This window comes from Lepisosteus oculatus, chromosome 8 (assembly GCF_040954835.1).
Source record: "Lepisosteus oculatus isolate fLepOcu1 chromosome 8, fLepOcu1.hap2, whole genome shotgun sequence".
Classification (NCBI taxonomy): domain Eukaryota; kingdom Metazoa; phylum Chordata; class Actinopteri; order Semionotiformes; family Lepisosteidae; genus Lepisosteus; species Lepisosteus oculatus.
The window spans coordinates 16,444,812-16,461,435 of NC_090703.1; the positions used below are offsets into that span (position 1 = coordinate 16,444,812).

General features: G+C 35.7%; 1 protein-coding gene across 3 annotated transcripts in view; it reads left to right on the forward strand.

Moving 5' to 3' along the window:
* The window catches only part of fmn1 (formin 1), a 143,120-nt gene that overhangs the window by 121,610 nt on the left and 4,886 nt on the right, over positions 1–16,624 (forward strand). For 2 of the 3 annotated variants that reach the window (XM_015350900.2, XM_015350899.2), the window contains 2 exons: positions 8,017–8,166; positions 15,600–15,681. In XM_015350900.2, the coding sequence (XP_015206386.2) occupies positions 8,017–8,166; positions 15,600–15,681 (232 nt within the window). Of the gene's footprint in view, positions 1–7,138; positions 7,394–8,016; positions 8,167–15,599; positions 15,682–16,624 lie in introns of those variants that run through there. The other variant, XM_069193303.1, reaches the window with a different exon arrangement.

Sequence of the window (16,624 nt, forward strand, 5' to 3'; positions counted from 1 at the left end):
TCATATGGCTGAAGTTTAATATATATATACATTTCCTTCTAAATACTGTACATTGAAGGGTAAATGTTGCAAGCTACTGTATTTCTCACAACAGAACAGTACTTCAAGAGTATTTTATTTCATTTGTATCAAGTTGCTACTTTGTTTTCTAAGTCCTTTTATTTATTTTGTACCATTTACTATTGTTATTTCTCCTTGGATTATTATTTGTGATATAGAGTACCATTCTTTAAATTATAGCATCTTCAATGGCTTCCCACCTGCACTATTATAAAAGTACTCCAAACTAAAGCCGCAATCACATCACCTAATGTACTTTTTTACAAGAAATAAAACCCTGTGTTTGTTTGTTTTCTGAAAAGAGATGCCTCAAAGAAATCAAATAGATTAAAGTCCCTTTTCTGTCATATTTTGATGATTTTGCATTTGAATTTGAACAAGAGATCTGGAATGTTAAATTAAGTCTCTGCAAGCTTTGAATTGAAAGAACACATTCCTTTTCTATGAGGTGCTGTTTAGGCCATTATTCAAACTTTACCTCTCATACACACAAATTGCTCTCACTTACACACAAAATGCTCTCACACTCTCCATTTTATCTCTCGCATACACAAAATGCTCTCACATTCACTAGTTTTACCTCTCACATACACAAAATGCTCTCACATTCACTAGTTTTACCTCTCACATACACAGAAAATGCTCTCACGTTCACTAGTTTTATCTCTCACATACACAGAAAATGCTCTCATGTTCACTAGTTTTACCTCTCACATACACAGAAAATGCTCTCACGTTCACTAGTTTTACCTCTCACATACTCAGAAAATGCTGTCACGTTCACTAGTTTAACGTCGCATATACACAGAAGACACTTTCACATTCACTAGTTTTACCTTGCACATAAAACACTCCTTCACAATGTGAAAGTGAGAGGCAAAATTAGTGAATGTTAATGCATTTTATGTGTATGTGAGATGTAAAACTAATGAGTGTGAGAGGAAAAATGGAAAGTGTGAGAGCATCTTACATGTATGGAAGGTGATTTATGGCCAATGTATGCGTTCCGTCTAAATGGCACAATGTGATTGGCTGAGAAAAGTTATCAGCAAGCTTTCTCATTTTCTGCTGCACTCCAAGAAGGAGAAAATAAATCAACCTCAACCACAACAAGCACTAAGCCAAGCCATAGGTTTAATTCATAACATCTTAGACACACCAAAGCAATAGCTTCACTGTCATCCGCTACGATGCCCGCGATGAGTGTTCCTCCGTCAACACACCGAAGCCTAAATACGTGCTTTATTTTTGTTAATTTTGAATTAATGGTGGTGTTGCCAAAGTTTGGACGGGAACATTAGCACCAGTATCAGCTCAGAAGCAGTCTGTACAATATGAATCCCAAAGGAACTTCGGGATGTAGTGGGTCGGGGCCGGCGAGGATGCAGACAGGAATTCAGGCTCTTTTTTCAGAAAGGAAAACTGCTCTTTATTACCAACACAGCAGCAAAGACCTGCCACTTGACCTGCTGTTTACTATTTCTTTTTTCTTCACTTATCATTTAAGACTCATTAGAATTCATATTTTTGACAATGTATGAGGCCATAGTGTGTTATCTAATGGTAAAGATCATTAATCAAAAATACACATTTCAGTTTCTTTTTTTTCCTTTTTTGTTTAATCTCACCACGGACATTTTTTTAATAGACTGTTTCTGTCTTCTTCACATTTATTGTTTAACTTTCTTCTTTGGGTTTTTCACTGTTATTGCTTAAATAAGCTATTGTCAGATGTTCAGAGTTACAAGAGTTACAAAGAGTGACGAAATGTGCATTTTGTCATTTTTGTTCAAGATAGACTATGTTCTTGGTTACTTCTTCAGACAAAACATTTCTAAACTTATTTCATCTACTGTCCAGCAGTCAGAATGAATAAAGGTATTAAAACTAATCACAAAACTTGCCTTCCTTGTTGTTATACCAATGTAAGTCTGGAGAACTCAAACGTCAATTCCATTCAGTATTTGGCATTTGCACTAGTTTTATCTAGTTTCAGCTCTTTTTCTTTCTGCTCAATAAGAGCTAAGAGCTGTGTACAGCACATCAGAAAAAGCTTTAGCCTTTCCATGTCATTGAGTACTGTATAATAATCAGTTTATATTTCATTAAATATATTATTGATAAAGAAATATACAATATTTGAAAGCTGTTTTAAATACACAAAGGACATTTCTTTAATTCCCGTTACAATGTTACAAAATGTACTGCACAGACAATGGACTGTTGTAGCAGTGACATCACACAAGCCTGGAACCTCCATTTATGAAGACAGGTTCTTTTATTATCCCTCAGCAGAGTTAAGATGTGTTTCCCAAAGATTTGTTTGCAGTCTGACTCATGACCTGAGTCATAAAGAGTTCTGATACAAAAAAGGACAATTAATCACAATAGTGAAGTTCTACAAAGAGCTTTAGAAGTGATGTCAATTTCTTTAGGAAATCAAAGAACCTTCATGTGGTCCTGGAGTCTTTGCTGAGAGTATAGGAAAAGAAGAATGATCTACGATACTATCTTGGAATACTGAATTTCTGTAAAGTGCGTGACTGATAACATACAATAGAAAACATTTATGGAAACTTCTGCATCACACATTGTATCAACGTTGCATGTCTTTCATTAACAAGCATACCCATTTACCATATGGATGTTCAAACCGTTTGTCAATCTTTCTGCATCCCATGAATTACAGTTCATTATATCAAATATATGACAACTGCCCATAGAAAATGTGTTTAATGTTCTGTGGTTCTACAGTGCTATAGAAAAGCTAATGTCATTAAAGTTATTTAAACTGCCAAATATACAGTACTGTTTCTGTACTCTATTCAATATTAATCATATTAAACATTACAGTATTCACTATAGAATTACTGTATTATTACTATATAGGCACATGTCTCAGTAAGGTTAGGATAATGAAAACAGTAACCTGTTTTTACATTTCAGTCTAAAGCTGTTCAAATGGCTTACGTTACATGGCAAAATAAATATGAAACAAATGAAACTGTAATCTCAAAATGGGAGTATTGTTTGCAATGCCATCAAGAGGTGAACTTCTTGTTCTCCTTTTACTTTGCTCGTACTGTAAGTAAGTTCGGAATAATACTCTTCTCTCCCACCATTAACATAAAAAATCTGTGAGCTCTGCTATGCCAAATAAATAGCACTTTTGTTGCTTTTAAGTAGTATAATGCTGAAACTATTTGATATAGTTCTGGAGGAATAAATGATAATTATTTTCCATTACACTGGCACTGTCATGGATGTCAGAAGGGACGAACCGCGGAGAGACAGGAGAGCGGAAAAAGACCCATATGCGTAGCGGCAGAATGGGAATTACCAGCAGTTCAGGTGTCTTATAGAAACCAATGCCCTCAGGCAGCGGACGTGGGGCAACTTGGATGCTAGGCGGGTCTCAGGACATCCGAATGTCAATGCTGAGCGAAGGTGAATCAGTGACCCAGAAATATATAGCCCCAGAGAAAGAGACAACGGAAGGACAGCAAGCATAGGAAACTAGGAACAGGATAGAGTAGGAGCGCCCTCTGGCTGCAGAGGCCGTGATAGTACCCTCCCCCCCCCTTCATGGGGTAGCTCCTGACTCCCATACAAATAAGTGAGCTGCACAGGACTGGGGGGAGGAAAAACCTCATTTAACTGAAAGGAAACCTCCGGGAGTCCACAGCTGAGAGCTGCCCCCTCCTCCAGGGTATAAACCTTTATTGGGTAGAGGAAGAGGGGGTCAGGTAGATTTCCGGAGACTTATAAAAAAAAAAGACAAGTACACAAGCACAAACAACGACAAAAATAAACCTGGGAGACCAGGTTAACAAACCACAATAAACAGATAGGAACCAAGAGTTCCACAACACAGGGGTCAGGGGGACCAGAGAGAGGGGGAAACCAGGAAGTGAAAAAATCAACCAAAGGAAAGCCAGGCCGCAGCCCGCTCACAGGCATGGGGTCAGAAGGAGGCTCAGTATTCTGTCATGGATGTTTGAAGGGACGAACCGTGGAGAGGCAGGAGAGCGGAAAAAGACCCTTATGCGTAGAGGCGGAACGGGGGATTAGCCGGGCTAAGCAGTTCAGGAGTCGAATAGAAACCAGTGCCCTCAGGTAGCGGACATGGGGCGACCTGGATGCTAGGCGGGTCTCAGGACAAATGCTGAGCGAAGGTGAATCAGTGACCCAGAAATATATAGCCCCAGAAGGACAGCAAAGCACAGGAAACTAGGGACAGGACAGAGTAGGAGCGCCCTCTGGCTGCAGAGGGTGTGACAGGCACATCTCCCTTAAAAATGGCCAGCTCTACCATGCTGTTTATGAGCAGAGGATATAAATAAGTCTTAACATTTCTCATCTCAGAACAAAATAAAATTTCTCTGGATTAACATGGAACACAAGCATGATACTATACATTGTATCCCTACAAAATCATTTTAAACATCCACTGTAAAACTGGTCTTTAAACATGTGCTTTGCACACAACATGTGGGACATATTGGATGAACCTCAACAACCAGACTACTGTACATCTATGAGAAAATCCAGCCACTACTTGAACACATTAATGCAATGGGAAATGACCTAAAGGGGCTGAGATAGTTCCAAGGGTTTGAAAACTGGTAAAACCCACAACCCAACCTAACAACCTCGCATAACATCACATCGTGAAACAAATCTGATCCTCTCCTGGGTCTGGAAGCAGACAACCAAGATCTGGAAGACCAGGATCAGGCCACCACTATCACAGGCCCTGAAAGTCAGGCACCAGCCTCAACTTCAAATACTGCCAGTGCTATCAAAAATGCAAAACTAAGAGGTGTTCACTTTACAAATTGCATGAGTTTAAAAGGCTGCTTGTGATACCAATTATGTATGTTAAGACATTATTTACATCTTAAAGACAGTGTAAGGAAGTGACAAAATCAAGCAGAATGTTACAATACACAGTTAAAACCATAACATTTCTATCAATGGAGGTTACGTTAGCTCAATATACAGTACAGTGGGGGAGCATTGTATTTCCTGTTGTAGCATTACAGCAGGCCCACAGTTGCCAGTCAAGCCCACAGAATATCTATTGGTCGGGTGTAATTTCTCAGAGGAATGGCAATTTCTGGATTACAGGGCCACAAGCAAGCAACTTCACTGTTTGAGCTATTTGTGAGCTGCTTTCCTTCTTCTGCTCACACCAAGGAAAAGTTATAATCATGCCCACCTAGGCAGCTTGTCAATGTCAGTTTGCACCAAATTAAGGAGGTTGACAAACCCAGTTATGTTACACAACCAAAACGATTCCTGCCTAAGATGGAAGCTTTTTTAAACTTTTTTTGCTGTCTTTCATGTTTGTAGGTCTTCTAAAGAACATTCCATTTATTTAAAAATGGTAAATGAAAACTCAGGGAATCTCACACTAATTTAATTTGATTTAAGCAAGGAATTTGCGTTTCCTGCTAACTTCTCGAGGGACTCAGAATACAAACCGTGAAATGAAGACAATTCTTTAGAACCCTGAGACCACTGTTCCTCCTTATTGTGGAAAAGCAAGATTGCATTATATTATTGTTGTGGTTTAATCCTTTAAAGCACATAGCAAACACAGTGTGTCATTATGTGGTGCTATAATTTTACAAAAATGTAAAATAACAAAAATACAATAAAAATAGTCTTTCATGATTTCATGAAACAGTGATTCATTTAGTGTTGTAGTGTTGGAATTTGTGTGAAAATTAAATCAAAATCTTTGCATAATTGTGAATATGCATATGTCTAATTGTATATATCTGCATATAAGTTATTGTTCACTTACTAGACAATACTGAAATGTGGTTATGACCATGAATCAAAGCTACAGAGGTGAAAAGCAGGTTGAAGGCATTTTAGATACTTATGAGTTGCTCTGTTTTCCCCAAATTTAACATCCATCATTTTTAGTTTTTACAAAATATTTATTATTATACATTTGGTACAAAGATTGAATTTGTAGAAACACTGGTTATTCTGTAAGTTTGAATCGGGATTTGAACTTTTTTGTTGTGTTTTAAACGGAAATAATGGTTAATTTATGATTTGTGGGAAAATATTTTTTACTCTTTTATTTGCAGGGACATAATTAAATAGAAGTGTTCTAAAGGAAAAGTATGTTTTTACTGCTTATTGTAATAAATCTAAAATACCATATACATTTAAATGCTCTGTCAACATCTATTCTTATAAATACAAGGGCCTAGGCTCATCAACGACCTGTTTGATGGTGGTGGTTTCCCTGAATAAATGTTTCTGTAACTGGTTAACCACCAATTGTGCTATGTTATTTAGGGTTTACACAGCTATCTTAAGAATTTCAGTGCATGCTTACAAATATTGCATACACTGTATACTGTATATACATTCAAAGACAAAGTATTTGTCTCCTACAATTCATTTGGAAATTAAAAAGTATGAGTTGTAACAAAGGTAAAAATCATATTCTTGTATTCCATTTAAATATTGCGTACCATAGTATAACAGTGAAACTGTGTATGGTTCAATTTCTTACTTTGCTAATAACTTCAGAAATATACTCTTTAGGCTATAATGACAGTTTGTTCTTAAAATCTTCCTGGCTTGGAATCTTTTGTTACTGTTTTTTATTGTCTATTGGATAATTGTTTAGCTGTTTTAATGATAACTTACTTGAAATGTTAGTGGAGGTAAAACATGAAACTCTGGCCGTGGGTGCTTTGTAGTTTTGAAGTATATTGTGTATATTGAACACAGTTGTAGCAGGCAGGTATTTTTCTGCATTTAACAAGAGATTTTGTAGAACCTGGAAAAACAGCAAAGCAAGGTGCAGCTACTGAAAGTAGAGAAATAAAGAAGTACACAACCATTTTTTTAAATTTTGTGGGGCTAAGATAAAGTTTTGAGTCTCCCACCACCTTTCGGGCTGTAAATAACAACAATATATAATAATAATAAATTATCGAAACAAAGCCATAGGAAAAGCTGGAGCTTTGAGCAAAAGGAAACATAAGTCTGCTTGGTGTTCACAGAATCAAGAGAATTGCGAATACTCTTCCTTCCACTTTTTCAGGTGCTCCCCTGGACACTGAAATGGAGAAATAAAAGAGATCATATGGGACCATACAGCTGGTCGGCTCAGTGGATCAGTAGATTTACTGATGGGCCTCAGCTGCTTACACATCTTTCACTTCTTCATGTTTCACCTTCCACACAACATTGTGATTTCTGCCTGCTGTGTGATTGAATTTTTCTTACAGTTTAATACAAAAACCTGAGTTTGTTAATGTTTCAGATGGTAGAATACATGTATCTTTGATCTTATATAATCCCCATCTTAGAGACATGTGAGGTGATTAGTATATGTTATTGTTGTATTCAACAATAAATATATTGTGTTTTTTGTGTAAAATGAATTATCATAAGGTTGATTTTTTGTTAATTCATTCAAAATATTATATTTTTTTACAAACAGAATTATGTAAGAGGGATAAGTACACATTTCATTGAAAATGTCTAATCAACCTAGGTATCCATTCCCACTATCCTGGACCTCAGTGCACAACCTTGAGTTTATTTCATTGTTTTTTTGTACACATGTGAAATTTGTTTTTGATTTCCAGACTCTGAGGTTGTTAGTCATCTCACAGTCTGAAACAGTGAAAGCCTCTTCCAGTCACCAAATTCCAAAAATAAAAGAGAGAGAGAGAAGGAAAGAAAAGCTATAAAATATGTAATATGTGCCTGTGAACTCAATAAAAGTGCCTTTGAGGGAACTCATGAGTGTTGGAAGGTTAGTTTATACTTGGCAGGATCTTCTGGCATGGTTTTCGTAAGCCTCTGAGAGGTGAGTGAGTTAAAACAGTTTGCTACTGACTCCTCAGCAGGCCTGAGGGAAACCATCACGTATCCCATTGGTTTTCTGCATTGACATTGCTCGTTTCTCTGTAGCTTTGAAGACATGGTGGAATATTTCAGTCTGAAGCCAAAGTCCGGGGAGAAGGAGGTTCTGCCTAACTACATTTTCATGCTGTGGTATGAGTTCTGCAATGACTTTAAGAACGCTTGGAAACGAGAAAGCAAAAACATCTCTAAGGAGCGGTGAGTAGATCCAAATTCGCAAAACACTCAAGTCAAAACCATTTACAAGAACAGCTCTTATAAAACCGCAGATTTTAAGGACATTCTCTCTGTACGTCCTTCAACCCAATTATTTACCTTAAGCTCCAACATTATAGTGACATTGTAGGTCTTATGCTACATTTTGTGTCTGACAGAAATGGGTAGAAATGTTTTCTAGGGTGGGAAAAGAACTCTCAAAGTTAAGTCTAAGAATCGGAACCATTCACTCTGTTCGCCTGATAAACAGCACCTTATAAATACTAGTAACTCCAATTACTAACAAAAAAGAGCACCACCTAATATAGAACAGATTGCTTCTCTCTGTTCCTCTTGCATTTTCTGTGTTGAACAAGTCTAAATGAGGCAATATGAATTCTGCAGACAGTGAAGACAAATAAAAGTGGCTGCTTTTACCAGTTATTAAGGTGAACTGGCATCAAAGGGGGGACGAAGCACATCTTGGGCCACAGTTAGTACAATGTCAAAGCCCTACTCTGAATTTATGACACTTCATCTGACCTTTGCCATCCTGCTGTGCGCCTCAAACTGTGCGACACCACATCTCACGACGGCCTCCCGGCTTTATTAGCGTGGGGATGAAAGCCCATTAAATACAGGGTGTTCCAAAAACCTCTTAAAACAATGTCATGATCCAGGGAATCCATGGAACAAGGTTAATGTTGTTGGTTTACAGACACTTTTAACAATTAATCACTTTCCATCACTGTTGTGGTGCATACGGTTAAGGACGAAGAAGAAGCCTTTATTCAGTCTTTCTAATGAAACCTTTTTTAATGTTTTTCGAGTACAGTTTCCCTTTTAATACATGAAATGTTTCAAGCGTTCTACCTGAATATGTGCATTTACAGTACATGTATATCCAAAAGAAGATTTTTTTTTATTATTCTACTATATAATGATCTACTATATAATGACTTCATAGAAAATAATTGTGTGACTTTTTTATTTTAAAAAGTCAAATAGAAAAGTTAAAAAGCTTTGTAAATAAAATGTTATTTCAGTGAACAACTATATATTATTGTAATTTTTATCTGATGTGGCAGTATATGGTTTCAGATGACTAAAGCTCAAACTAGAAATAATTTAATTAGTAGTTTACATAACTAATGTACAAGTAAATGTGATCTTCTAAGCACCACTGAATAAGTTGTGAAATATAGTTTTTCGTGTTTTCCCTATGCCAGTCTGCTTTATCAATACATTTACTAATATGGTACGTCTATCCTCTGACGTCACGAAAATCAAGGTGGTAACTGTAAACTGCATATCCAAATGAGAACACTAGAGCTAATGTATTCAGAGAACTGCTTAAATGCCTTTAAGGTAGAGAGTGGAATAATAAGGGTGCTAATGTAAATTATGGCTTTGATACAATTAGGGATTGGAACAATTTATTTTAATGAGGAACCAATGTTAATGTTTTGTGTTTGGGAAGGAAAAAAGAGAAACTTATAATTAGAATAGATGCTACACAAAATTTGCTTTATTAGCAATTATTTTATTGAGTTGTATAAATCAATTAGGGCTTTGAAATAGTGTAAAATATTATACAAGAGGAACCAGACACATTTAAAATCTTTATTGCTGATTCCTTAGACACTCTTGGGGAATGTAAAAACCCTAACTGGCCAAACATTGCTCAGGATGACTGATTTAACTCTTTAACCTCAGAATTGTGGTTTTTCCTGAAGATCTGAATTGTTTCAATCCATTTTGTTAGAACCAACATTGGCATGATTTACATATGATTAGAAATGGCCCTGTATTTTGTCCAGGCTGGCTTCTCGGTTTAGATACTGTAGGTGTTTTAGATTTTAATTCCAATCATAAGGAAGTTCTTAAAACAGGAATTGAACGAAACGGTGGTGAAGAGGCTAAGAAGAACTAAAGAAATAAAACATTTTTAATAAAAATGGCTAAACCTATCTGACAATTTGCCAATCATGGGCTTGCAAATCTAGTTTAAAATACTCCAGCCAAAATTTACAGGCTAACGTTGATTGGAATGCTCTTTGTGCTTTCTGTGTTTGCCTGGAAAATCTAGTGTCTGACACTTGAGACAATTAAGAAGGCAGTCAAACCAATAAAGATCATGTTTGTTTTCTTGATCTCTTTTTGCAGTAAGTAACTCAGGAATGCTTTGAAAACTTTGGATAAAGCATTAATAAACTGTACTTTGGAATTTTCTAATGTACGTTTTCCTAAGGCAGGGAGAATTAAACAGAATGCAAAAAATAACTGCTGCAAAAGCTTTTTAGTTGTTGACATGAATAAAATGCAACTAAGTCTATCCAGAACAGAATTATCCGAAAGCCTGACATGCAAGGATGAAAGTGCATTTTTAAACTATTACATTATTATTCAATTAATTCTGATGAACTACTGAGTGAACGTTGCTGCTAATTCGGATTTTTCCAAAATGATTTATATAATTTCCAAAATTGGTGCTTGTAAATACCGTTTTGGACTTTACACAGTGTGTTGTTCACTTTCTATAATTATTGAAAGTGAATAACCAAAAATACATTTGGAAAAAAATATGATATATTCTTGCTGTTTTTAATCAGCCTTGTTAAGTGCTCCTTTTCTTACTTTTCGTGATCATGATTAGAGCTACAGTAGTTCAGGCCACAAACAGGACTGACAGATTTACCCGATTTTATTTGGTAATGGAATTGAAGATTGGTGGCTTTTTGTAGCTCCACTGTTTAATATTATTTTTCACTCATTAAAATTCATTTTGATGATGTTGATATTTTAAAAGCACACTTATTTGTAGGTCCAACTAGTTGGGTTTGCAGATTGAAGTAGGCTACTGTTTTCTTCATCAAAACCATTACTTATGAAAACAATGACAAATCTATTTTAGCAATTAAATGCTGAAATTGTAAACTGTCAGCTTTTGGAATAGAAATAGCTATTTTAATTATCACGCACAAATTATACATTTACTTTTTTAAAAGGGGATGACTTCTAAATATTTGAGTGCTTCTGTACATTGAAATATATTACATTTTGGTGTGGCAAATGATCTATTTATATCTTAATGTTCAGTGCTTAGTCTTCATGCTATTATTGCTGTATCAGAAATGTCTTAAATGAAAATAAGACATTTTAAATGTAAAAATATTCTTTTTCACTGTATCAAAACACTGGCCCTGTTTGTAAGTCACAATTTACCCATGACTGAAGGTGTGTTCACCTATTAAGTTTATTACAAAGGGAATAAAAAAGGGAATACAATTCTTTTTTAGAAACCTCCTTAAGTATCCTATAACCTAATGCCATTATTCAGAGTTGTTTTTCAAAAGCTTAATCAAAACAGACTGATCTTTAAGTTTATCTTCTTAAAGGCCGATTTCTGGTGCATCTGTGACAACGATGTCGCTCGTATCCTGTCAGAATGAAACCGGATGTCACACTGAGCAGGCAGCTCTCACTGCAGTGACACAATGCCAGAAGCACACAAGTGCACTTGGCCTTGCTAATGCAGCAGGCTGGGGGTGTTCTGGAGTTGGAAGCAATGAAAGGGAGACGTCCAGTTTCATTCCAGAAAGCGGAGGTGTTTATGAAGCCTTTTGCTAAATGTCTTAACATGGACAAAGGGGAAAAGAATCAGCAAGGGCCAAGACTGCAGCTTGTATGGGAAAGTATTCTCATCTTTGAAAGCTGAATTGCTTTCTGCTAGCATTCGTAGCCTCGAGTTGAAGGAGGTATTGCACAGTAGGTGGATGTTTCATTATAAAAAGACCACCCTATAGACACCTTTTATAAGTACAGCATCTTCTTTAGTGGCACACTGACCTTCATTGAATCTGCTGTAAAGTGTTCTCATTTAAGTTAGACTATATTTGGTGTATATGTACATTTTTTGGAAAAAAATACCTTCTAACTTTTTTTTCCAAATGGTGAAAGAAAAATAGGTGTCCCCTTTGAAAACATGATTTCAATGATTTTTTGATGCTTTTATAAATTATAATTAGATATACAGATAAGAGTATGTATTTGTTTAAGATGGGCTTTATGCCACTATCTCCAATTAAATTGTCTTTCAACTGGCTATTTAGCATTGCCCACGTTTAATGTTTAGTGCTAAGTGTTCATTGCTGTAACAGTATATTGTATTCCAACTGAAACATGTTTAGCCTATGCATCAAAACCAGCAGACAAGTTGATCAAAAACTGAAAATTTCAACAGAACATACAATATCAATCATTTGAGAATATTATATCACTATACTATTGGACTAAATGCCTGATTGTCCTATATATGGTGAGAAATGTGATCCTAAAGTAATTGATTATCAAATCCATTGTCAATCATTATCAACCCATTGGTGTTGTTTATTACGATGTTATTGTCCATCCATTCATTTTCTAACTGCTTAATCTAATTCAGGATCATGAGGGAGCCAGAGCCTATCCCAGCAAGCATCGGGCGCAAGGCAGGATACACCCTGGATGGGATGCCAGTCCATCGCAGGGCCACACAGACACACACACGCTAGAACCAGGGCCTATTTTCCCAAAGGCCAATTAACCTTCCATTGTGTGTTTGGACTCTGGGAGGAAACCAGAGCTTCCAGAGGAAGCCCAACACAAACACAAGGAAAACTTACAAATTAAATATAGATAGCGCCCCATGTCCAGATTTGAACTGTGGTCCCAGCACTATGAGACACATAGTTAACCACTGCGCCATGATGCTGCCCTGGGTTTTATTTGTATATTTCTAATCTTTAAGTACTCCAAAAAGAAGTAATATAGATATGCCTTTGTGTTTGTCATATTGAGTTGGTTAGTGATTGAGTCATCACTAATATAAGATGTATTCTTAGATAACTGTCAATATGCCCTATAAGGAATATTACCTGGAATTCTGAAAGTGGAAAAAACAACAGAGAATACAAATATTGACCTCAAACTCCATGTTGGTGGTTGTGTAATAAATTTAGTAATAAATTGTGTAGTATTACATGATGTTGTGTAATGTTGTGTAGTATTTAGTAATAAATACTAAGGGCTATGATGTAAAAGATAATTGCTTTCTTTAGCTGTTAGTTCAACTGAATTCCTAATGTCATTAATCCTGACCACAGCAAAAGATTTCCAACAGTTACAAGGAATGGTGATATATTTTGAGGGGTCTGCAAACATTATGTAGTTATTGTGCAATTGCATTTAAACAAGAACGGTTGTAAACCTGAGGTTCCATAAACTATGGGCTCTCACAGATATCTCTCCTATATTCCATGTTGCTGGGTTTTTCAAATTAGTCATTTAATTTGTGGTGGAAAGCAGTTAAATGTTGTGATCCATTTTAGTGTAGGCGTTGCAGTCAATGTCTGTACCAGTGTTCTGTGGACACTTTATTGTTTATTACTTCCCCTGACATAACCTCAGAACTATAAGTGGCTATTACAGAGGAAGCTGAAATTTTGTTCTCACTCAGCTTTATTCAGTATACAAACTAGGTTTTTCTCACAGTTTCATTTAACAGTTTGCCTTTCAAGGCTAGAAGTCTGGATAACTGCACCTGTGTTACTGCAAAGTGCCAACAAATTGCAAATAATGTAAAAACTGATTTAAACACGTTCTCAATGCCTTCCCTGATCTTGAAATTGATTAAATCAAAATAAACACGCCTGCAGATTTCAAATTCCAAACACGTCTCTTGATGGTGACTTTGTATTTACAGTACCAGAGGCCACCTGTATTTACTCAGAATGGAAAGCTGCCCACTTGTATCATTAGAGTTTAAAATTTGCAGTCAGTGAATGGCCAGAATTTCATCCTAGGCCCTAATGTAATGAAACAATTAATATAGCATATCACTTCACTCCGTGAAAATGATCCCACTCCCAAAACATATTAAAGTCTACATACAGTAGTAGTAACATATCCATAAAAACAAATATCAGTTTAACATACTTAACTACTATTATCCAATGGCGTTTTATTTTCATAGAACAATATTTCTCTTTTAAATTGTTTTCTTTAGTGTTTAAATTCCCAGGCCTTTGTAAAGTATTGTCTGTTTACCATTTTGAAAGATTGCTAACGTATCCTAGCCATGTCCAGCAAGCCTTGTTAGTTTTTTCATGATTAACACAAAACGGGTAGTTTGGGCGAGTAGTGACTTAGCCATAATTGTTTCTGTTCTACCCAGGGGTTCTTTGACTGCTAGGTCTCCACACTTTTTGCCTCATTTAACACTTAAGCAACAAATAAGATTAAGTAGCAGGACAAAATGGACAGGTTTTGTAAACCTGCACGCTTATTTAATCGTCCATTAATCATGGTAAGCTGCTCATTCTCATATTTAATGATTAGCTTCTCTTTGGTTTTTGGCTGACAGATCCTTGCCCTGTAGAACATTTCCTTGCAGGAAAAACGTTACCTTTTGGTGGCATATTTAATTCTTTAACCTTGTGCTTTAAAGGGGCAATGCCTCATCTGTTCTTAATAATTTTCTTTTTCCTGCTTAAGAGGGGTGTTTTTCAATATCAGCCTCCACTGGGTTTCATGTGAAGCAACACGTATAGCAGCAAATTGTGAAAAAAATATTAGCCCTTTGATTGTTTTAATATAGGCCATAAACAATATCATGCTAGATTAGGCACTGGGAAGGTCAAGGCAGAAATTGAATGCCTGTAAGCAATTGTATATTGCTTATCACCATTATTAGAAATGTTTACAAAGTGTGTATCGGGCTTGCCTTCCTTAGAAAGGCTGAATTAATGTCAATATGAAGGTTCTGTTTTAAGTATAAAACAGAATATTAAAGAAGGTCTGTGTGTTTTAAATATACCTTATATATATACTGCTGCAGCCATTTCATTAGCCAATATTGAAGGTTGTATAAAGTGTATCTGCATTGTGTAGACATATACTGTAGGCTATCAGATGAGTTCCTCTATACACATTGTATATGTGTATGGATCATTTTTGACAGACCTAATTGTATGTATCAAAATAAATACTGTCTTTGATAAAATGGTGAACAGTTGTTCTGCCAATGTAAGGAATTGATTATAGTCTTTAATACAGATCCATGTTCCTACATTAAGTAAGCTTAAAGTTTGTAACTCTAACTCAAAAAAGCAATGGATTAAAAAAGCATTGGATTTTATGCCTTAATATATTTGAAGAAGAGATTAGGTTTAGAAGAACTAACACACTTAAACTGGTCAGGAGCAATTATTATACGAAGCAGTAAAAATGTACTTGAGCATTCTGACACCATCTATAACATATAACTTATTTGCCTTTCAAAATGATAAAGGAGACTTGGAAGAGTTTTTGGGGTATGATTTTAAAATTATAGTACCCAGTTAAGGCAGTGCATTAGGGACATCTGTTTCAGCATATTTCTGTCTATTCGGTTGCAGGCTCAAAGAAGCCCAGCAGTGCATCAATAAGATAACTGCAGAGAAGAAGGTGGAAACCAAGAAGATCAATCCCAACAGTCTGGTAGGGATGAACTCTCCTAAGACCTTTCCCAATTGAACAGCTAATGTTCTCAATATACTGCAGCTTCACAGTTTTATTATTGATGTTAAAATGTTTAATGTGCACATGTAACAGATTTACAGATAACAGATCCATGGGGTATTTTTAAATTATTAGATACTATTCCACTATTTCTGGGCTTTACTTCTCTGTATTTTAAAATGTTATGCTCACATCAAAATATTGTAGTTATGCCTTTAAAGTGAATAAAATGTGCATTTCTTTAAAACAAAATACCAAGCTACTAAATCACTATGGGTACTAAAACATGTTAATTGTATCCATCCTGATATTGATCTCTAGTAAAAAAATTCTGTTGAACTACGGTATATTTTATACAATGTGTCTGTTGAAAAGGTAATTGGTTCATTTGAACTGCTTCGCTGTTATGGATAATGCCTCATTCACACAGCTATTAACAGATTAGCTTCAGTGATATACGTATATTTTTACAAGCTCGTGTGTAAATTAAGTGGAAGATTTGATGCTTCTTAAGTCAGTTCAAAGCAGCAGTGTTTTTAGATGCCACCTTACATTGTAGACAAAACAGTTTCTTATATTTATTTTGGAACATATAATACAAAAGCAAATGTTGACTATTGCAAGAAAAGAGAATGCATTGTGGTTACAGTTATCGTAACGGAACTGAAAAACTATTTTAGAATTATTTTCAGGGTTATGGTAAATATTTGTGATAATATCCATGATGAAGCTTATGTGTGCTATACACGTATGTAAAACAAACCTGACAGAAAAGACTTTTGCTTTGGTTTTTGCAAATGTGAAGGTCAAGAACATACTAATTTTAGAATATATACCATTTAGGGTATAAATTTCTTTTCATCTCAGTTTTGAAATGCTTCTCTCTTTTTTAGGTTAACATAGTGGTAATCAAGGCCAGAAG